Below are 23,848 nucleotides of genomic sequence, written 5' to 3'. Positions count from 1 at the left end.
TAAAAGCATTGAAAAATCAAAATTTATGGAACCCCTAATATTTTCGTTGCTACTAACAGCTTTTCTTTGTTTTTTTGCATTTTGTATGAAAATTCTTTGAAATTTTTAAAATCAAATAAATAATTTGTTTGACAATAATTTAGCACACTTGATATACATACGCTGTTGAACTGTGGTTTTTTATGAGAACAACAATGCGCTTATGACAGGTTTAAAATCATAGCACATATCGTTAGCTTAATGTGAAATTGACGCTCGAGAAAATTAAGCAGAGATTCTATTGGGTTGGTTGCCGTCAGTCGGTCACCGAGTGGATTGCCAACTGCGAGGTTTGCCACAGAGCGAAAAGGCCCAAAACACGAAGTCATGGCCAGATGAAACAATATATTTCAGGTGCACCATTTTAAAGGATCGCCATGGATGTCGCAGGTCCATTTCCTACTAGCAACCGCGGAAACAAATACGTACTGATGGTTATGGATTATTTCAGTAAATGGCCAGAGGTATACATAATTCCAAACCAAGAAGCGGAAACAGTAGCAGTGGTTACAAACGCTTGGGATGCAAGGTATGGTGTACCAATGGAGTTACATTCTGACCAAGGCAGGAATTTTGAATCAGCTGTGTTCCAAGAAATGTGTAAGAAGTTGGGCATTCGAAAAACATGGACAACTGCATTGCATCCTCACTCCGATGGTATGGTGGAACGTTTCAATAGAACCTTGGAGCAGCATTTAAGGAAAGTAGTAGACAAGTACCATAAGGAGTGGGATACACACATATCATTATTCTTGATGGCTTACCGATCGGCAGGCCATGAGACAACGGGCCAAACTCCCGCAAAGGTAATTTTTCGCAATGACCTTCGATTGCCAGCTAATTTGAAGTTTGAGATAGATGCCGATGCGGAGAGAAATATCAAGAAATCCACTGGTGTCTTGGAAGAAGAGCTGAGAGAGATACACGATCTCGTAAGGCAACGAGCAAAGATTATGAGTGACAAGATGAAAGCCAGATACGATAAAGCAATTAATTCGGAAGGCTATCAGGAAGGAGATTTGGTGCTGTTATACAACCCACAACGAAAAAAAGGTTTGTTCCTGAAATTGCAGTGTAATTGGGAAGGCCCATACAAAGTTGTAAAACGGATCAACGATGTAGTGTACCGCATACAAACCATTGGCAAGCCATAAACCAAAATGAAAGTGGTTCATTTGAAAAGGCTGGCAGTGTTTATATCGAGAGATTTGTCTGATCGGGACGATCAGACTTAAGTGGAGGTCGGTGTGACGAATATTAGCAACACTAAGGGATACTATCATCTCTAAGCCGATACTAAGCAGTGACTCGTATGCACATCAACAAATAAATCATTATGTCTACCCATTAGCGTTGCCAAATGTCCCGTATTGGCCGGGACATCCCGTATTTTTCAGAAATATACATGCGCTTGGGCTATGAGAGAAGCTATGAAATCGTGCATCTGTAGTTATAGCGAAGAAATTTAAAGCTGATAACTAACTAGTAAATTCTAGAAATAGAAGCTCTAAGAAATATGTCAATGAGGAAACCAAACAGTATAAAATGCGGCACGACAATCAGTTTGATTTAAGCACGCTATCTGTCGAGAAATAGTAGTGTTAAATACTTGAATAAAGGCCATTTTGCATTATTGAATAGTGGAGTTATTTATTCAACAGTTTAGTGATTCAAACGTTAGTAGAAGGTTGCAAATAAGCGGAATTGCAGTAAATTCGTTACAATATATACTTGGTCAGAAGTGGTCTTGAATATTGCTCAATAATATGGTATCCTTTCTATGAATCTTAACTCCTATAAAATTGAGAAAATTCAAAAATTTTTTACAAAAATTGCTTTACGTATGCTTCACTGGCCAGACGGTCTGCCATCATATACCAGCTGGCACAAATTGCCTAGAAGGTTTAATGTGGGCATATAAATGGTTCCCAAGATGGTCGGGCTAGTACCTTAATAGTGCTTTGTTAGCGGGACGTACCGGATCTATGTATATCCGGCAAAGGACCATCAACATCGGTAACAATCCCCAAAGCCTTCGGGTGGTGTCTTTATCGTTAGTACAACAACAACAAAGCATGCGCGCACAAAGAAATGACTAGTAATTCAGATTGATATTGTTGACAGGTTGACTTAGCAACTTTTTAACAACTGACGACTTAGCACATTTACACATCATTGCCCACAGCACGTAAAAATGAAAAATAAAAATATTTTTTTTTTTGTGATCGATGCATTTTGAATTCAGTTTTAAAACTGCATTAAAATACAATTTTCCAAAAAAAGTGACTTAGCACATTTTCACATTAAGCTAACGATATTTCACATAAGGCAGCTTGTGAATTGTCTGAGTAGTATGAATATAATTAAAAGGTTCTTATAACAATTCCAAATCTAATTTAAACGAAATTTTCGCTGACATGTATTCCTTCAGTTTTTAGCTCTGCGTTGATTTGAGATATGGATAAGTGTAAGGTTTCTTCATAATGCCTGTCAAAAAGCATGTCAACAGTTTGCTCACTTTCCCTCTTCAACCTTTTTTTATTAGGCGAATTATCTCAGACCATGAAACGTTGTAATCGTAGAAAATAATCTACGTTTTCTAGATCAAATATACAATACTCGGAGAACGCACCACGTACACAACTAATATCCTTTCCATCTGATCCTGCACGTAGTGCCAAATGTTAAATATGAAATCTATATATGTATTATGCATGTAATACAGACAGGACAGTTTTTATTTTAATTGAAATTTCAGCATTGTGAATTCATACAAGTGGCGAATATTTGACAAAAACGTTCACAATAGTAACCCAGCCAGCATTTTTTGAAAATTTTGATCAAAAAATATTTAAATATCATACCCCAAAATGATTAAAAACGTTCAAATTTAAAAGCATTTTATGTTCGGAAATTGACGTATCGTCGGGAGAAAAATGTACCATAAATGTGATTATTCTTGAATAATCATTTATGATTCCTATTTCGAAACGCTCTTTATTCATATCTGATATCATTGTAAAATTGAGCTTTAATAGTTTTAGAGGAATATTTGACTGCTTTTCACAGTCATTTTCTGATCATATTCGTGAATATATTTCAATCGTTTTGGTTGAGATTTTTGAATGCCATTATAATGCATTTATTCTTCATATCTCATTCAAAATAGGATACTACATAATAATCTTATTTCATCAGGGGAAGAAAGCATGCGAAAGTGAGCTATTCGAACCACAGCTAACTCGCAAACAAACTTGACCGATATACACCTGCGACTACAACATCCAACATCAGCATTACCGTCTGCATCTTAAAATACGGATACGATACGGGATGTTGAAGCCGTATCCAGGTATGTCAAGATAGTTTCACTTACCTGGGGTTCAAATAGCTCACAACCTATGTATTGACCAATCATTATGTATTTTCTGGGAAGCTGAAGGGGAGAAATGGTTGGGGAAATCTTCGTTCACGAGCAGCATTACATTATTTTTGTCTTGAAGAATATCTTTCGCATAAATAATACAATTTTTATATAGTTTTTCTTAGCTTCATGATTGAAAAAATATGTGTATGTGAAAAAAATAAAATTTTTAATGAAAAGGAAAATTTCAACAAGTATAAATTCATTATTCAGTCAACAAATATATCCATAACAGATTCAGAAAGCTGAATGAAAAATGATTATAAATTTTTGATCAGCTAAAGTAAAAACATTTGATTCAAATATGATGCCAAAATGTGATTGAAAAACTATATTCAGTTTTTTGATCATCAAAGGTAAGCATATTTGATTATTCTTTTTGTTGGTTTTTATGAAATATTATAATTTAGTCATTAAAGGACTTCAAAAATGATTCCAAAAAGTGATCGAAAAATGCTTTTTAGTTTTTCATCATCAAAAGTATTCATATTTGATTATTCCTTTTGTTCAATTGTATGATAACTCATTATTTAGTCAGAAAGAGTAATCGAATTGTATTGATATGTAGGGAAACAGCCTCGATCACTTGTTCAATCGCTGTTCGATTACTTAAATTATTTGCTCAATAGTGTTTTTCAAAAATTTTTGTAAACGACTGGTTTATTGCATTATTTACATATTTTAAAATGTCTGCTTAATAGAAATATGTAGTCTGATTTTCAGTATACACATTTAAAAGAAAAGCTGATTTGAGACACAAATGGGCAATTCATAGCAGTTCAATTTAATAACCGCGAGCAATTCTCTGGCCATTCGCGGCAGCCATTCTCTCTATCAGCTATTATTTGACAGGTAGGTATGGAAATGGAGGAATATAAAGATTTTTCACTTGTATGAATTCACAATGAATTTCAGTCTCTACGTTCTTGTCACATTTATAAATTTTCTATTCAAATATACAGGAGTTTGGATAAAGAAAATGTAGAAACCGTATACAATTTTTCACAAATGTATTTTGGTGTTGCGTGGAGAAATCTTCTGACACTAAAATGGTGAACTTTCTACGTTTTCTATGGATTCTAGACAGAGAGAATACCACTATTCATTTTCATATACCAATTTTAATTAATACAAATGAAAAACTGATTTTGCTACTACCAATATTTTCGCACAACTTTTCACGTTTTTTTTCTTTTGTATACCACTACGGATGAGTGGTCACGTCGTCCAAATAATCGATAACTGTGACCACATCGCATATCTGGTGTTTCTCAAATCTTTCTCTAATTGAATTCTAACCTTGTTTTCTAACCTAGTTTTCGAGAAGAGATGCATTAGAGAACTACTTTAGAGTTCTAACATTAAACTACAATATTCCTTTAATGTCAAAAATTGTGTTTTTTGGTTTCGTAGTAACGCTAGTACATATTTTTCAAATAAATATAAATATATTTTTGTTGTTTCTTGTTGTGTTTAATAAACTTTGATTATCTGAGATTAGACTAAAAATCTGCTCCTTTTTCTAAAAAGAGAAGTAAGGTCCTGATGTGGGTACTTTCAGTACAGAACCTTTTAGTGTCACATGCTTATAATTTGGGGCATGCAGATGTAGGAAATTCCGAGAAATAAAGGGTTGAGTACGTTTTGTGTTGGTTTAGAGCCTTCGTGCTAATAGGAGCGGCGGAGTTATCGGTACACTTACTGAAATAAGTTTATCGGTTTTTTTGAATGCTATGTAAGTATACCATTTACTATGCCAAGACGTAGTTCTGATATAATAAGGAAGAAGGCATGAACAAAAAGTTTTCAATTAAAAAAAAAAAAATTGTGAACAACAGTGTTTTGTGCGGATATAGTTTTGATCTCCAAACCGATGTTAGACCCACCCAGGGTAGTTTTTTATATTCGCGGCTAAAGGTTTCCAAGGCAGAAAGGTGTTCTGCGCAAAAATACTATGGAGAACACCTCTGGATTCGGAGTGGTCCGGGGTAATATGTCGGTTTTTCGCGAATGTTTGCGGACTCGGGATCCGGATCCAAAACCCGTCTTCCAATCTCGATCATTTTAGACGTGAATGAAGAGTGTTATGCTTTCGTATAGAATTAAGTATGAACAGTGATGTGAAAATGCAGGTATTCGAAAATAGTTAAGGTATCTATCTGAAAGCTCACAAGCATTTTCCAGTAAACTTCAAACAAAATCAAGAAAACGTAAAAAGTAAACATAAAAATTAAACTGTCGTTAGAAAAATTAAAATATAAATTTATTTATTTTCCCACGGAGGAGTAGCGCCAAGTGCTTGGCAAATGGATTGCGGAATAGAAAAATTGGTTTGGTTTATAAAAGCCACCATTATTAAGTTAACAGTAGATCCAGTTACATTTGTACTTGTGCAAATAACTAAATTTGTATTGGTGCTGGCGTTGGCTTTTTGGATAACAGTTGGAATATTTTTAATGGTACGGAGGAAAGATCGAATTTATCGAAAATTATATAAAGGGGTATAAGGACCTCCGTGTGGACTTTTGATTTTTGTCTAAAGATATTTGAAACCCAAAAAATAACCCAGGGTTGATCCAATATCTGCGGCGGAATCTACTGGATTTCCGAGCAGAAGGACTTTCTGTATGCTGTCTGTGTGTGCTCAAAACAGTATGAAAAATACAGCCATATCAAATTTGCAGTTATTTTTTGCAAACATATCTTGACAGAAATAAAATTTTCATTGCGTAGGTCAAAATTAATCTTTTGCTACCCCCATCTTTTAAGCTGTAACCAAGAATAATTTTTTCTTTATAGTGGGAAGGCATAATGCCTGAAACTGCCCGACGTCTCTCTGCGACAGCTGCAGCAGTTGTTGGGAACTCGGCTGGCCTTCTGCCAAAAGACGAATATAAAGATATTACAGGTGAGCAGGGAAATTATCCATATATTGTAGACTTGCCAAAGGCAACATCGTCAACTATGGAAAAGGACGCGAAGAAACAGACGACAATTCCTTCAGAATTACAAAGTGAAGAACCTGGTTCGTATGCAAAGAACCCATTGGCGGATCCTCCCTCAAAAGCACCAGTTGACGTCACATTAGATCCGGAAGCAACGTCCACTCCTAAAAACTCTGCAGCCGAAGTTGGTGATCAGGAGACTGCAGTTGTATCGGACAAACAACCAGAGGATCAACCTTCAATAGCAGCAGAGTAAAACAAATGCTAATGTACAATGTTAAGTCTTTTAGCGGATCATGAAAGCTACTATATGTACCTCATTCTGAAGAGTTTGGAAAGCCATTTCGTCTCATATTACAAGTCCCAATTCTTAAACGGAAACTAAACTTTTAAAAATCTCCATCATTTTAGACATTTGTGATTCCTGTACGTCTTTGTATCAATTGGAGCGAAATTAGCCATACCTGGTATTTTTAGGCCACCATAAACTTTAATATATTTGGAAAGTAAAAGTGGATGGAGTTATTGAAAATCTTAGTCGACATTTTAAGAATGATTAACAATAAAACTTAATAAATTAAAATAATTAATTGTTAAATAAGGAGTTTAAGACTCGCATTAAAGAATGAGTTAAGGAACGTTATTGGATTTTCGTTGTTTGATGCATGCAAAGATTTTGGTTCTAGGCCAAGCCCTTGCAAGGATGTTAATGAACCACCAAGCAAAAGTAGCAGGCGAATTTGACTCCAAATATGGGAATGCCAACGACGAACCCATCGGCCACCTCAAGGATACCAGGCTGTGGTGAAATAAGACCAGATCTGACGACTACATCTGAAAGCATATTTCAAGTCATTATCATCGTCCCTATTGGCACGTTTCACCGTCTCATTAGAATTCATACATGGTACCCCTTGGTTTGCGATTACTGGAGCCAAGTGGGAGGTCTTCCTCCACCAACCTAGCATTAAAACTTTTGACGAGGTAAACTACTAAGCTATGAAAGTGGACTCTAGACCTACGTATTTTAAAAAATACCTATACATAATGAAACGGTTTTTTTAGCCCACGGACAGATGGTTCCTGCATTCGGCATTTTTTCATTCACACCAACACACAAGTCCCGTTGTACATACAAATTACAAACTCAGGTTTGTTAGACAATTTAAACTTCCATATGGTTAAATTCATTATTTTGGCTAAAGATTAAAAGTAAAGGTCGAAAATACCTTATAAAAGGGTGTTAACGTGATCCTGCCAGCCGCACCAGATACCGAAGAATAAAAAAAAATATTTTATGTATCTTAAACGATTCATAGCTGTGTATATGTGTGTGTGTAAATCCGCTGAAATTAAACATCTACTTTCGATAAATTAAAAAAAAAAAAACTTCTGCAAGCAACATGTACATATTTCATCATAATAAATCAATCAATGAATTTTACATAATGCATTATTTCTGGGTCAAGCTTAAGAAGAGCCGAAGTAATAACCAGCGGTCAAAACGCACCGATTCGGTTTTAGTACTCCAAAGACCGGTTTCAGTTAAAACGCAGATGACTGTTTGAATGCCCTTTTGTACTTATGGGCTATTGAAAAATACAAACATTCATACATACATATGTACAGTTCGCGATAATATTATGGAACGTTCAGCTTGGGGTAATTAGGTATTTATATTTTTCAATATTTCTATAAAAAATATAAGGGATTGCGCTGTGGCCACCGTGGTCTTCGTTTTCAGTACAAATGTTATTATCTTGTGTTAATGGGTGGATTTAGCAGCTTTGACAGCGGGATCTACGATATATAAATCAGGAGCCCGTGTGCTGTCATTTTGTTGCTGACTGTATGGGCATAAACAGACCAGTGAAGTCTTTTGTGGTTTTTCTTTGGCATCATATACTTATGTATGTATGAGTATTTACTTGTGTCTGCTTTTGCATAGCTTTCTTTTTTATCTTGAAAGCTTTTTGCCAGTGACCAACACAATTCAAAGACTTTCAACGTTATTTTTTTAGTTGGTGCTGTAACTTTTTCGTCAGAGCGTTATAACTTTTGTTAAAATTTGTCACATATGAGATAAAGTCTGTATAAAAAAAGTGATAATTTCATCCTCGTCTTAATTTATTGATAAACTGAACTTTATCTGAATATTGCAAAGTAAACTTATTTTATTTAAAACAGCTTGTGTGTAAAATTGGTAAAAGTCATATTTTAGCTTTGCTCTAAATTAAAAATATTGATCTAACGGTAAACTACGGAAGCATCTAATCAGGGGCAAACAAAACAGCTCTGTTGAATAGCCTAAAAATATTTCACATTCTTTAGTGTATGTTTGATGTTTGTATCAAAGGTTTGATTAAAAAGAAAATCAACAATGGCAAAATTACATGGCCAGAAGTGCTTGGCTTTAATACCAAACACTAATGTAGATACTCAGATTAGCTTTAGGATACTTTGAATCACAACAATGTACGTTGATAAACTGACCAATTGGTATGAGTATCTTAAATATTGGTTGACGTTTAATTCATTGCATTGTGCATATCTTTTTCAACTGAAAACATAAGTATTTACATACATATGTATATGCAAATGTGAACTGTAGGCGACAAATAAGTATGTATGAATTTTCTATACAAAATTTATTCTGGTCCCATTTATTGCAACATAGAAAAATGTGGTAGTACTGGTGATTTATGTTAAAAATAAAATATGCACTTCGATCTTCCGGTACGCACATCCATAGGTAAACGCAAATGTGTCACATTTACATATTATTTAAAGTTCACATTTTCTTGTAAAGTTTGAGATCGCCCCTTCAACGCATTCTCCATATAAAGCATTTGCAAGGCAATCGAATTCATTTTTGGTTAAAAACAAATAAAAAAACATTTAAAATGACCCTACATTGCAACCAACCACGCGCTGATTTAATTCATGGCTAATTTGAGATATATGGACTTAGACTGTAATTAACATACATACATATAAAACTCGCAATCTAAGACATACAAGTAAATATTGCCTATACGTTATTTTCGATATTTGAACCGATTAATGAACTCTGTTATCCCTCACTTATGAAATAATGTCAAGCCGATGTTATTGCCAAAATTGGTCTAAATAAATTAAAATAAATTCGAGGTCGTAGAAGTAAATCAGAGCTAACTTCAGCGTATGCTCAGTAGTTTAACACATTTTTTCTAGTTTTTATTTATTTAATAAATTTTTTGTTGTCAAATACTTCAAAGCCTACCTGCAGATTTGAATACGCCGTTCTGCACATTCCACCTGGGCAAGAATATAGCGTTAATAACTGTAACAAAGCTTAAGTCCTTGGGAAAAGCTTGAGTGCAGGCCGTATGGCCATAGCCATTTCGAAAGCAGTACACATGCTAGAGGAAGCGTGCTTAAGCTGCAGGCGCCATTAAGGCCAAGTTTTTCAGTACAAAGCCAACCTACTTTATTATTTAAACTAAACGCCTACATCTATTATGCAGTTTTCCTAGTCAACTTTAACGCAGTTTAAGCTGAGCTTAAGCGGTCGATGTGTTAAGCGTTAGTTAATCAGTTATTTGCGTTCTTGTTTGTTTTGAACTATGTATACTTTTTTTTACATTTATGTACATCTTAATATATAAAAATCATGCGTCACTATGTTTAACCGCGATGGACTCCTAAACTACTGAACCGATTTTGAATTTGTTTTGTGCCCCGTGTGTAGTTTGATCTAACTTGAAATATAGGATAGGTTATATCTCAGTTTATAGTCGCAATATTATTTTATTGCAAATTCTTTTATTTGTTTATACGTAATAATAAAATGTTACGTATACGCAGCGGCACTCACATTTTCAGGCATGCGGATATATTTCCGTGTAATTGGTTGGTGTTTAATTAAACAACGCGCTTATCAATAAAAAATATTATAGCGAATGATATCAAGTATAGCACATCACCAGGCCGCCGAGAGGGTGGGGGGGGGGGGGGGGGGTTTCTGAGGGGGCCCGCGATTTAGAGGTACTATGACATTTTTTTTAATTCAGGAGAGTCTTTAGTTGTTCCATGTGCAATTTTTAAACCGAATTTCAAAAGCAACGAAAATCTGCATTTCGTTTTAATATTCTAGTGAGGTGCGAAAAATAAAAATCTATATACATATATAAAAAGAAAGGCTAAAATGTGTGTTAGTTGGTCGCCGGTGTTTGAAGAGATGCGTTGGTCGATTTTGTTCAAACTTTCACACAAGTTGCGTAAACCTCACGCGGTGGTTACTACATAGGTTTGGTTGCGATCGACGTACAGGGTCTCGAGATATAGGCCGAAACGTGGACCCGAGTACCCCTAGAATGTGTTTATGGATAACAAATGAAAGCTGTTGATGAGTGCTTTAGTAGAGGGTAATTTTCATACCCCTGGGTGACTAGGGTCTCGAGATATAGGCCAAAACGTGGACCCGGGTATATCAACATTCAAGTTGATATTTTAAAAAACTTTTATTTTGGTTTGCAATAAAAAATTTATTTTTGTTTATTTTTGAGTTTAGATATTTTCCAACTAATTAGAATTTTCTTTTTTTGAAGTTATTCAAAATTTTAAGTTAACACGAAAACTCAATTAAAATTATTTTAAAAATTAAAGTAAAGAGTACAAAGTAGTTAACACTATATTTACTCCCCCTCCAAGAAAATTTGAAACAAACAAATTATTAATTAATATTAAATGTAACCTTTTTTTGTTTTTTGTTGTTTAATGTATTTGTATTTAAATTAGTGTTAATAAGTATGTTTGCTGGTTTAAGTAAATCAATTGAAATATTTTTAATAGTATTATTGTATTGAATTGTAAATGTTTTATGTTTCTTAGATATAACTTTAAAAGGTCCTTCATAAGGTGATTCTAAATTAGATTTACGAAGAACTTTAACAAAAACATACTCACAATTTTCTAATTGTTTAGGAACGAAAACATTTTCTTTGTTATGATGAAAAACTTTAGAACGAACAAGTGAAAAATATTCTCTTATTTTATGAAGAGCGTCATTAGAAAAATCATGTTCTTTATTACTATTTGAAATAATTAATTCACCAGGTATTCTAAGTGTTTGGCCATAAACAAGTTCAGCAGATGAACATTTTAAATCTTCTTTAATAGAAGTTCGTAAACCAAGTAGAATGAATGGTAAAATGTCAGACCAATGAACCGAGTCGTTTGATGCTATAATTGCTGCTTTTAAAGTTCGATGAAATCTCTCTATCATGCCATTTGCTTGGGGATGGTAAGGAGATGTATGAATTTTATGAGAACCTAAAAGTTTAGTTAATTCTGTAAAAAATTTTGAGGTGAATTGTGAACCTTGATCTACTGTAATATTTAATGGTATACCAAATCGTGGTATATAATTTTGAATAAAAGTTTTTACTATAGTATTTGTTGAAATATCTTTAAGCGGATAAGCTTCAGGCCAACGTGAAAATCTGTCAATAATTGTTAAAATATAACAATTTCCATTTGAAATTGGAAGAGGTCCAACAATATCCATATGAATATGTTCAAAACGACCTGATGGTATTTGAATTTTTTGAATAGGAGATTTAGTATGTCTTGAAATTTTGGATTTTTGACAATTGATGCAAGATGAAGTCCAATCGTTAATTTCTTTACGCATGTTAGGCCAATAATATTTATTTTGAATTAATTTTCTAGTTGTTCTTATACTTGGATGAGATAATGAGTGAATTTTGTCAAATATAATTCTTCTCATAGAATGTGGAACATAAGGTCGAAAAGGTTGTAGAGAAACATCACACCATATGTTTAAATTAATAATTGGAATATGAATTTCTTTTAAATTATTTTTAGAATTTGGATCAGAAATGGTTTTTTGTAAAGATGTATCAGTTTGCTGTTCTTTATATAAAGTTTCTAAATTTATATCTTGAGTAGAAATTGCATTTATTTCTGGAATACGGGAAAGTGTGTCGGCAACTATGTTGTCTTTTCCGCGTATATATTGAATATCATTTGTAAATTGAGCAATATATTCAAGATGGCGTAGTTGACGAGGAGATCTATCTACTTTAGAATTTAGAACATGAATTAAAGGTTTATGATCAGTATAAATTGTAAAAGTTCTACCTTCAAGAAAATGTTTAAAATGTTTAATTGAATTATAAATTGCCAAAAGTTCACGATCAAATGTTGAATATTTAGTTTCTGTTGTAGTTAATTTTCTTGAAAAATAAGCTAAGGGTTCTAGTATATTATTGCTAGTTTGTTGAAGAACTGCTCCAATAGCAACATTTGATGCATCTACTGCTAATGATAAAGTACCATTTTTGTCGAAATGTGTAAGTAAAGTATTTTTAGCAAAAAGTTTTTTAACATTTTCGAAAGCTGTTGTGGTTTCATTTGTCCAATTTAATTGTTTGAGTTTGTTTTTAATTGCATGTGTTAACATTTCATGCAGAGGACTAAGTTCTGTTGCTAGCATTTTAATATATCTGTGATAGTAATTTATCATACCTAAAAATTTTTGTAATTTATTTATAGAAATTGGTTTTTCAAAATTTGTTATGATTTCAATTCTATCTAAAGATGGTTTAATACCTTCGCCTGAAATTTCGTAACTTAAAAAATTTAATTTATTTACACCGAGAGTACATTTTGAAGGTTTGATATTTAAATTATATTCTTCAAGTCTTTTGAAAACTGATTTTAAATGATTTATATGTTGATCTTCATTATCACTGGCAATAAGAATGTCATCAATGTATGTAAATACAAAATCGAAATCAGAAAATACTTCATTAATAAAGCGTTGGAAAGTTTGAGCACTGTTTCGTAAACCGAAAGGCATTCTTACGAATTCAAACATTCCAAAAGGGGTAGTTATTGCAGTTTTATGAATGTCTTCTTCTGCCATTGGAATTTGGTGGTAAGCACGCACAAGATCAATTTTGGAAAAAAATTGTTTGTTTTTTAAATCAATTGTTAAATCGTGAATATGTGGTAAAGGATACCGATCTGGTGTAGTAATAAAATTAAGTCTTCGATAGTCTCCGCAAGGTCTCCAATCATTTGGTTCTTTTTTAGGAACGAGATGAAGTGGAGATGCAATAGGAGAATTTGAGGGTCTGCATATACCAGTTTTAACTAAAAATTCAAATTCAGTTTTAGCAATTTTAAGTTTGATTGGATCAAGACGTCTGGGTTTCGAAAATGGTAAAATACCTTTTGTTTCTATCCTGTGAACCGTATGGTGTTTAACTTTTTTAGTATAATCTGGTTCACAGGTAATAGACGGAAATTCATTAAGTAATTTTGAAAACTTATTTTCGACAATAGGAATTTTTAGTGAGAAAATATCAGAAAATCCAGAAGATCCAGTAACTTTAATTTTTGTAGTAGAATCCATTATTTCTTTATTTTTAATATTGACAATAATTCCGAATTTTTCTAAAAAGTTTGTTCCTAAAATTGGTGTATCAATATTCGCAATAATGAATGGAAATTCAAAATCTCTTCTTAAACCTAAATCAATTTTAAGTAGTTTTGTACCGAAAGTTTCAATTGAAGAACCGTTTGCTGCAGTCAAAGTAAGATCCGAATTTCTTTTATAAATTTTAAATTTAGAAAAAGGAATAACTGATACAACTGCGCCGGTATCGATAAGAAAATTAAGTTTATTGAATTTATCAAATATGAATAGGCGACGAGTAGGTTTAATAATAGTTCCATTATCCGTCACCGTCATAATGGATCGTTTAAGTTTAAATTTTGTTCGTAATTTGAATTATGATTTTGATTAAAATTGCATGGGGGTATACATTTGAGAGCGTTATTCTTAAATTTTTTGTGATACCAACAAATAGTTGTTTGTGAATTAAAATTACGATTGTTTGAAAAATTTCTAGATCCTGAAAAATTTCGAGATTTAGATCTATTTCTATCTTTAGATCTTGAACGGATTTGTAATTGATTAATATCATTAGAAATTTTATTTAAATTTTGATAAATAGCCGTAGTTAATTCAGTTAAATTTTTAACGCATTGTTCTAAAATATTATTATTTATACTTGAGACTACAGGAGATTTGGAAGAATGAGGTTTATTGATTAAATCAAAAAGTTTGTCAGCTAAAATAATAATTTCATCTCTGTTTTGATTATTATTGGAAGTCAAATGAATTTGTATTTCTTGTGGTAATTTACGAATCCACAATTTAAAGAGTAATTCTTGGCTAACTATGGAGGCAGAACCTATAAGTGATTTCATAAATCTGAATAATTCAGATGGTGAACGATCACCAAGTTCAGTTTTTGAAAATAATTGTTCTAATCGTTTTTCTTCGCTAAGAGAAAATCTTTCACATAGAATTTTTTTGATTGTATCATATTTATTAAAAAGAAGAGGAGGGTTAATAACATCTAAAATTTTAGATATAGTATCTCGTTGAAGAGTAATTAGAATATTTTGAAATTTTAAATTATCATCATTGATATTATTAATTTCAAATTGTCCTTCAACAAGTAAAAACCAGGCATCAGGAGAATCTTGCCAAAATTGTGGTAATTTAATACATTTAGTAGAAGAAAAATTTGTAAAGTTATCTTGTCTTGAAGTATCTTGTGTTATATTAGAGATGATATTTTGTGTTGTATTAATGTTAGAATTTTGAGTTGTATTGTGAGTCATGATGTTATTTGTATGGTTGATATTTTGATTTTCTGAATTTGTAAATTTACGAGTTCGTATTGGTGAACGTAGAACCATATGAAAAGAAATTTAAATGAAAAATTAGAAAATAAGAAAATATTTAAGATTTTTTTTGGAAAGGGAGTTAACAATTTAAATAAAATATTTAATTTTATATAAAAAATAAGTAAATTTAAATAACTATATTAAAATTGTTAAAATATAAAAATTATCTTAAAATAAATTTAAAAGTTTAAAAGGTTTAAATTTTAATTTAAATTATAATTGGAAAATTTGTAATATGATATTAAAATAAAAATTATACTTACATAAAATTAAATTAGTAAAAAAATATTCAAATTAATAAGTATTTGATTGATGATTGTAGAGATTTTGAGGGAATAAATGACGTTTTTTGGGCGTGATAACAATTAAATTCATTGTTGTTGCTGTTTATGCAATGGCTTTGTTGTTTTCTTTATGAATCTCATCATTTTCATCGTGATGTCTTATACTTTAAATCCGTTCTTGTGTGTATTTTGCGTAAAATTGTTGTAATAGCTCTTGTTGTAGTGAAGTGGAAAACTTAACTATTGTTTTAAGCGTAGTATATTGTTTTTTAGAGTTCTTTATTAATTAACGATTCGTAGAAAAATTTTATTTTTATTTATGTTGCATAAAATTTATAGCATGTCTACTAGTAAATTTCTGCTATAAGTACTTTATGTTTTATTTGATTGTCCGCACTTATTTTTTGTTTTTGTTTCGTATATAGAATTTACAGCGACTGTTATATGAAATTTGCACAGAATGTTGTTGTATTGCTTCCTGTTCACAAATGTATAGGGAACACAAACATAGTTATATTACCTGCACAAGAATTTCAATAGTGCTATTTATAATTTTTTTTTTTTTTTTTTTGATTTAGTTAATTCTTCAAAACTTTGAACAATACAGCTCACTAAATGGTAAGATCATTATACTGGTACTACTAATTTATGTTTTACATTTATTTTGATCTTTTTAAATTTAAAAAAAGTTGAATTTTTAAAAATAAATTGTTGTACGTTACACTAAGTTTAGTATAGTTTTTGAGAAATTGAAGCGATTGAGGCAATGTTTCGAGAAGATTTTTAGATAAATTAACGTATGTAGCTAATATGCTCTCCTCTGATTTCGTTTGGAATACCTCATCAAGAATTGTTGAAAGATATTGCATTGTCATTACAGTCGTCAGTTGGACGACGTGGGTTATTCAAACTATCTACACTCATGTTATATGAACTATTTGGTATAAATGAAATTGTCGATGATGTCGATGATGTATCACTTTGATAAAGATGTTGTTGTTTTTCGATAAAGGCACACGCACGTTCACATAATGTTCATAGAATACGCGTAGTATGGATTTAATCGAATTGCCGTCGATTTGTAAGTTAATTAAATGTGCCAAGGAGGTCAATGACAATGGTAGATTAGTTGTTGAATTATTCGTAAAATCAAGTTTTATTAGATTTTTTAACAGCGAAATTTCATCCGGAATTTTCGTAATTTTGTTATCGCGTAAATCGAGAGTAGGTCAGAAGGATCGTTGGTAGGATCGCCAATATATCAACATTCAAGTTGATATTTTAAAAAACTTTTATTTTGGTTTGCAATAAAAAATTTATTTTTGTTTATTTTTGAGTTTAGATATTTTCCAACTAATTAGAATTTTCTTTTTTTGAAGTTATTCAAAATTTTAAGTTAACACGAAAACTCAATTAAAATTATTTTAAAAATTAAAGTAAAGAGTACAAAGTAGTTAACACTATACCGGGTACCCCTAGAATGTGTTTATAGAATGTGGATATCAAATGAAAGCTGTAGATGAGTGCTTTAGCAGAGGGTTATTTTCGTACCCCTGGGTGACTAGGGTCTCGAGATATAGCCCAAAACGTGGGCCAGTGAATGCCTAGACAGTGTTTATACAATATGGATATCAAATGAAAGCTGTTGATGAGTGCTTTAGTACAGAGTAGATAATATATTATCCAGAGACGGACTGGGACTGGGATTAGGACTAGGACTGGGACTGAGACTCGGAGTGGGACTGGGACTGGGACTGGAATAAAATACATACCACCCTACGGGACAGGCAATAAGGGATGCAGAAGAATGAGAAGGAATTGAGAAAAGAGAAAAGAGAGAAGGAGATTGAGAAAGAGATAGAATGGGACGAAGATGAAGATAGATGAAGCGAAAAATACGGAGGGAGGAGTGAATAAAAGGATTAGGAAAAAGTTAAGAGGGGGGAGGGCAGAGTCAGACGGAAAAAGCTTATTAAAATGTATGCAGATAGGCCAAATTTAGGGCAAGACAACGTCTGCCGGGTCTTCTAGTATGTATGTATATAAAAATTAATATTTCTTCTGAGGAAGTGATCATAGTTTTTTAATTTATACTGGGATTTTTTTTATCTAAAGCTTCAAAAGTTTTTCTGCTCGCTTAGAAAAAAATTTAATTGGAAAACTATAACAAATTTAGCGAGTACTTTAATTTGTTTTTGCTTTTCAATTGAAATTTTTTTCTAAGTCGCTGTTTACACACATAATGTTTTGTTTCTGACTATCGTGACTATCGGCAACTTCTCCTTTGTACTTGCGTATCATATTTACACGCGGCGACTCTTTTTAAGCAACAGCTTGACATTTTTAAACTGTTTTATTTAGCATGACTTGACAGGCTGGCCGGCACGAATTTTTTAATTGAAATTTAAGTAATATCCCGATAAGCTACAGCTACAAACTTGAAACTTGGAATATATTTCAGAACCCGATGACAATGCAATAATAAGAAAAAAACTCCGATAGGTGGCGCAAGGATCGAGATATTCAAAAAATCGTATTTGTGGTCCGATTTGACTCATATTTGGAACAAATATTACATACGGTCCGGTAGAAGTGACATCAAAATATTTTGGTGTTCGAGGAGGGACAAGCATACGTGGCGCAGAGTCGAGTAAAGTCTTTGGAAGGATTATGTATTTAGGACTTAGATTGTAACAAATAATGAGTCACTAAATGAACTACATAAAATGAGAAATAATAGGCAATTAAACAAAGATTAAATACTTTAAAATAAAATAATAAAAAAAATCTTAGGTTAAACGGTTTTATTGAAAACAATACTTACATGAAGTAATAATATAAAATAAAAGCTAGAAAATAATTAGGTAGGTCCTAGTACCTAGGGCGATGATCAGACAATTAAATAAAAGCGTTGGACGCGTAATTTTTCTATTGATAGTAATAGGTAAGGCCAACTGCACCTTAATCAGCTTATGCCACGCCTCACACATTTAGAAATTTTACGAACCTAATGTTTTTATTTAATTGTCTGATCAATGCCTTAGATTGGTGAGGAGTGTAATGACTAGTACCTAGGACCTACCTAATTATTTTCTAGCTTTTAGTATTATTATTACTTCATGTAAGTATAGTTTTCAATAAAGCCGATTAACTTAAAATTTTTTAAAAATTTATTTTATTACCTATGTGATAAAATACATCGTTTTTCTCTTGGCAGTGGCGTCGAAAATGTCAATTGACTTAAGTGTCCTTTGGGACTATTTAACGCCGCCCCCGCAAAAAGGAGCTGGCGTATTCGCTTAAATCTCCATAATTTGGAATAAAAACTTGCGCAATTTTCGGTTCAAAATTTTCGTTTCATATTCTTCTTCGATATTAAGATATTTTATATATTTATATTATTAAAAAAAAGCGCACAGGCGAAAATTTGGAATAAAAAATTGCGCGCTTTTTAATTCCACATTTTAATTTCGTGCTATGATACGAGATGTGTACTAGCATTAATTTCCAAAATATCCAAAGTTAAAAAAATTGCCTTTATTAACTAAAAAGAAAATTTACAATTAAAAATCGCACCATTTTTGATTCCAAAATTTGCCTGCGGCGCTTTATTTGTTTTAATAGTTAATGCTATTAAAATTTTGAAGGTCTTATCGTTATAGACAACTAATATTTGGAATCGAAGTTTGTGCGACTTTTATTCGAAAGTTCGGCGGAGGTGTCCATAAGAAGTTCTGACATTAATTAACTTTCTAAAAAAAAAAAAAAAATTTATATCAATGACATGAAAAAGTTTTTCTGACATTAATTCGCTTTTGTTAAGAGCATTGTGAACTCATACAAGTGGCGAATGTTTTATAAAAACGTTCACAATAGTAAACAGCCTCGATCACTTGTTCAATCGCTGTTCGATTACTTAAATCATTTGCTCAATAGTGTTTTTCAAACATTTTTGTAGACGACTGGTATATTGCATTATTTACATATTTTAAAATGTTTGCTTAACTGGCTGCTCACATTTAATCTATTAACTAGTTTTTGGGAATCAATATTGATATGTAGTCTGATTTTGTATATACACATTTAAAAGAAAAGCTGATTTGAAACACAAATGGGCAATGCATGGCACTTCAAATTAATAAACCTTTCTTCCATTCCCTGGCTATTCGCGACAGCCGTTCTCCCTGTCAGCTATTATTTGACAGGTAGGTATGGCAATGGAGGAATAGAAAGATTCTTCACTTGTAGGAATTCACAATGGTTAAGAGAATGAATGTCAATGACGTTGATTTTAATGTTATTCTAAAATTAATGCTCTTTCGGATTTGAAATTAAAGTCATTGACATTAGTTCTCTTTCCAAAGCAAATTAAATTCCAATGACACTAAGCGATTTTTTTTTCAACTCAACTACAACTCGATGTCCGATGTAGGATATCAACTGGAGCAATTTGCTGGATATTCATTTAAGACCTATGCGATTTTCTACGAGGGTGGATAATAATTTGAGAACGATTTTCGAAATCAACTTGAGAACTATCATGCCTTTGAATAATTTGAAAACGATATCAGTTTCAGAACTACGTATATATTTCCCGAAGGTTTATTGGGTAGAAAAATTACAGCTTTTGCCGTACCTACAAATTATCTAGATAACCAAAAACCAATGTTGCCGTCAAAAAAGCCTACTCCAAAGGCGGTCTTAAGCTGTGACTGAAAAACTGCTCTCTAGAGTTTAAATTTGACTATAGTTTGAGCAAACTTGGGTTAAGCTTAGCTTCATCATCTACTGAAGAAACCGGGCCTGAGGCAATAGTTTCGTGCAACGCTTTATTCAGATGTGTCCTAGAATACTAACAAGCTTTATAGATAATTCACTCAGACCACAGCGTATCTAATTACTGAGGTCTGGCCATAAGGTGTAGAAGGTAATGAAAATGGGAGAGCCAATAAATCCTTAAAACAAAACCCCAAAACAAAATTTCTATCTTGAAAAAAAAACCCCAAACACAAAATCCCAGAATCAAAAACCCGCGAAGTCCCCGCACGTTCGCTTGATTCGTACATGTGTAGATGCATACATTATATATATAAAAAAAAATAAATAAATGTTAGGCGCGATAACCTCCGAAGAGATCTAAGGCCGAGTTTCTCTTCCATTTGCCTCGTGCTCCTCTTGATTTTTCCCTACAAATTGGCCGGACGGGACTTACATGTTTTATGCCTACTCCGAACGGCATCTGCAAAGCAGATGAGTTTTCACAGAGCGCTTTTCATGACAGAAATGCACCCGGAGCACTTGCCAAACACTGCCGAGGGGCGACCCCGCTTAGAAAAATTTTCTTCAAATTGAAAAACCTTATTTCTAAAATTTTGATGTTGGTTTGCCCGGGGTGTGAAACCAGGGCATACGGTGTGGTAGGCGGAGCATGCTACCATCACACCACGGTGGCCGCGATTACACACCGCACATATGTAATATATATCTATGATAAAAGCAAATCATGCAAAAAATTAGGCCCGGTTTATCAGTGGTTGGTTAAGCTAAGCTTAAACTAAGCTTGCTTAAACTCTAGTCAAATTTAAACTCCAGTTAAACTACTGAACAGTTTTTCAGTCACAGTTTAAGGCCGCCTTTGTGGTATGCTGCTTTGTGCGGCAACATTGGTTTTTTTATTATCTAGATAATTTGTAGATACGGCAACAGCTGGATTTTGTTTACCCAACAAACATGGAAAAAAATTCTCCGGCGAATTATACATCTAGTTCCGGAAGTGATATACAACATCATTATTTAATTATTCTTAAACCAGATAATTCTCGAGTTGATATCCAACTTCATTCTCCAATCACTATCCAACCTTTGAGAAATTTTGTAAAATTAAAAGTTTTCCAGTTAATCTCCAACGTCATTAGTATTTTCCAAATATTATCCTGATTTCGAGATATTTTGAGAAATGTACAGTTTTCAAATGAATATTCCAGCTAATTCTCCAGTTGATATCTTACATTATATATCGAGTTTAGGTGGAGTTAATAAAAATCTCCAAGGAGGTACCACCAAAACCAACAGCTGTTTATTGTGAGAAATAAACACCTGGCTGATAGCAGTAATGAAGTGTAATTTATCAAGAATAAATTATATAGGTGGCCGTCGTGGTGTGATGGTAGCGTGCTTCGCCTACCACGCCGAAGATCCTACATCAACATCATTGATTCTTACATTTGAGTCCAGTTAGAGAACAACAAGTTGTTAATTACATTTTTGCAACTTAAGTAATAGCATATTTTGCTTTATAAAAAGTTCCCTCTTTTGCTGAGTACGCTATGATTAATGAGTTGAGCCACTGTTTCGAAACAACTCTTCAGATTTTAGAAGTATGCCTAGTTATCAGCTCTAATGGTACTCAACTCCAAATGCTTGTTGGGTATATTCGACGCCATTTCGTACGAACGTAAATAACTGATAGGTTAACTAGAGTTTAAACCTGGCAGATCGGCCGCTTAAGCTTAGTTTAAACTTCAGTTAAAGTAGACTGAAAAACTGCAGATTAGGTTTAAGTGTAGTTTAACTGACAAACTCAGTTGAACTTGTACTGAAAAACCGGGCCTTAATATAGTAAAATGATTGCGAGTAACGTGATTTTTTTTCTAATCGATAACAATACTAATGTTATGCTATGTTAATTGGTATGTTTTCTCATTCATAGAAGTGGCTAGGGTCTTCAACTATACTGTCTTTCCGAAATCAAAAAACTGTTTTCGGTGTTTATTTGAAAAGCAGTGATTGCATATTTTGTTTGATATAAGTCAAATTTCCGCGATATTAAACCTAATTTGAATGTATTTCACATAGAAAATGGGCTTCCGATTAGGGGATAAAGCGAGTAACCCGATGAATATACTGTAGATGTCCCGATACGATTTGGAGAAATTAATGGGAAATTGGAATTGAATACTATCACTCAATCAGGGGAGGCATGTATCGATCGCGGAGCTGCTACATTTCTAAGATCATGTGCAAGTCTTACGGTTTAATACTCACAAGGTTCCTTATATCTTAAAACAGGATGGCTCATTGTGATCGTACTTACTGTACACTGTCTTCAGGCATCACAGATTGTTAAAAATTTAAACCAAATTTGGTTTCAAATATACATAGATTATACCGTTCTTCTTTAAAATAAGTGCACAGATCAGTTTGAAACTTGAGAATTCTCAACTAGCAGTTGAAAAAAAGAACTAGTGGGCGGTGGCCTGGCTTCGGACCGCCGAGCCAGGGATTCCACAAGCTTGCTCTAACTACTAAGCTATCACATATATGTAAGGAAATATATCACAACACGTTAAATACATAACAAAATGTTTTGAAAAGGAGTCTATGACTTGCAGCACTTTGCACAGATACAATTTTTTATTTTCAGCACAAACTCTTGGGGTTTCTTTTAAAACCAGACTGTATACATGTTTCTATTTATACATTTTTGAGACTTCTTACTTTTGTGTTGAAACAATTTTCAGTTTTCAAACCAATTGTTCAAATAAGTTTTAAATTGGAATAGAATAAATTTAAAAGACAGTAGTAAATTGAGAGGCTTCGAGTTTAGTACAAAAATGTTGTCAAAATGTACTTAAACCGATATGGTTTAAAATTTAGGCACAAATTTCTAATGTAAACGGTTGATCACATTATGTGTTCGTGTCCTGAGATTTCGATGTCAAAACTTTAGCTTCAAGTACGACGGAGTTTTTAAATTTCGAACAGCAACTATGGAGCTCCAAGAAAACTTTCCATGTTTGCAATGGCGACGCAGTTATTTTAAAACAAAAAACATAAAAGTGTTTTTCTTTTGGCCGTCAAAAGAATTCTGGTAACACTATGACCAAATTCAGTCCATATGAGGTCTTAATATCTGAACAGCCCAACCTGACCTATCTATTGTATTGTTTTGTATTTAAGTTTAGTCATTAGACAATTGGTTAAATACTTTTCTAACAGCTGTAAGTATAAATATAAAAGCCATATGAAGTCATAATTACTTTGAAGGAAATAATTTGAACATAAATCCTAAAAGAATGTGAGCTTATATATTTAAAACTAGAAATAAACGGAAAAAGAGTTAAAATTTAATCTACTAAAACATATACATACGTACATATGCACATATTATTGTATTACATGAAAATTTAATTCATGGTCTTCCTTTATAAAAGCACTTTCAGCATAGAAGAATACAAAACTTAATGACGGATCGTATGTATTGTCCTACGTCATACACGCATTTGCAAATGTGAATGGTCTAAATGTATGTACGAGTATGTGACCAATAAATAAACATAAAATGAATATGTATATAAACAAATTGTGCAAAATCGCAGGAAAAAAGT

At 32.7% G+C, this 23,848-nt stretch overlaps 1 protein-coding gene across 1 annotated transcript; it reads left to right on the top strand.

Moving 5' to 3' along the window:
* Positions 1-5,769: 5,769 nt before the first annotated feature.
* On the top strand, positions 5,770-6,664 carry LOC137253119 (uncharacterized). Its single transcript, XM_067789558.1, has 2 exons — positions 5,770-5,922; positions 6,263-6,664. Exons 1-2 carry the CDS (start codon positions 5,770-5,772, stop codon positions 6,662-6,664), a joined length of 555 nt encoding a protein of 184 aa, XP_067645659.1.
* Positions 6,665-23,848: the final 17,184 nt, after the last annotated feature.

This window comes from Eurosta solidaginis, chromosome 1, assembly GCF_040869045.1.
Source record: "Eurosta solidaginis isolate ZX-2024a chromosome 1, ASM4086904v1, whole genome shotgun sequence".
Lineage (NCBI taxonomy): Eukaryota > Metazoa > Arthropoda > Insecta > Diptera > Tephritidae > Eurosta > Eurosta solidaginis.
This window is presented reverse-complemented; position numbering and strand designations above follow the sequence as displayed.

Bases quoted from the DNA above. Each gene is read 5' to 3' on its own strand.
- LOC137253119 (XM_067789558.1), top strand. From the start codon at position 5,770: ATGGATTGCGGAATAGAAAAATTGGTTTGGTTTATAAAAGCCACCATT. The intron at 5,923-6,262 runs GTACGGAGGAAA...TTTTCTTTATAG, and splicing joins CAGTTGGAATATTTTTAATG to TGGGAAGGCATAATGCCTGA.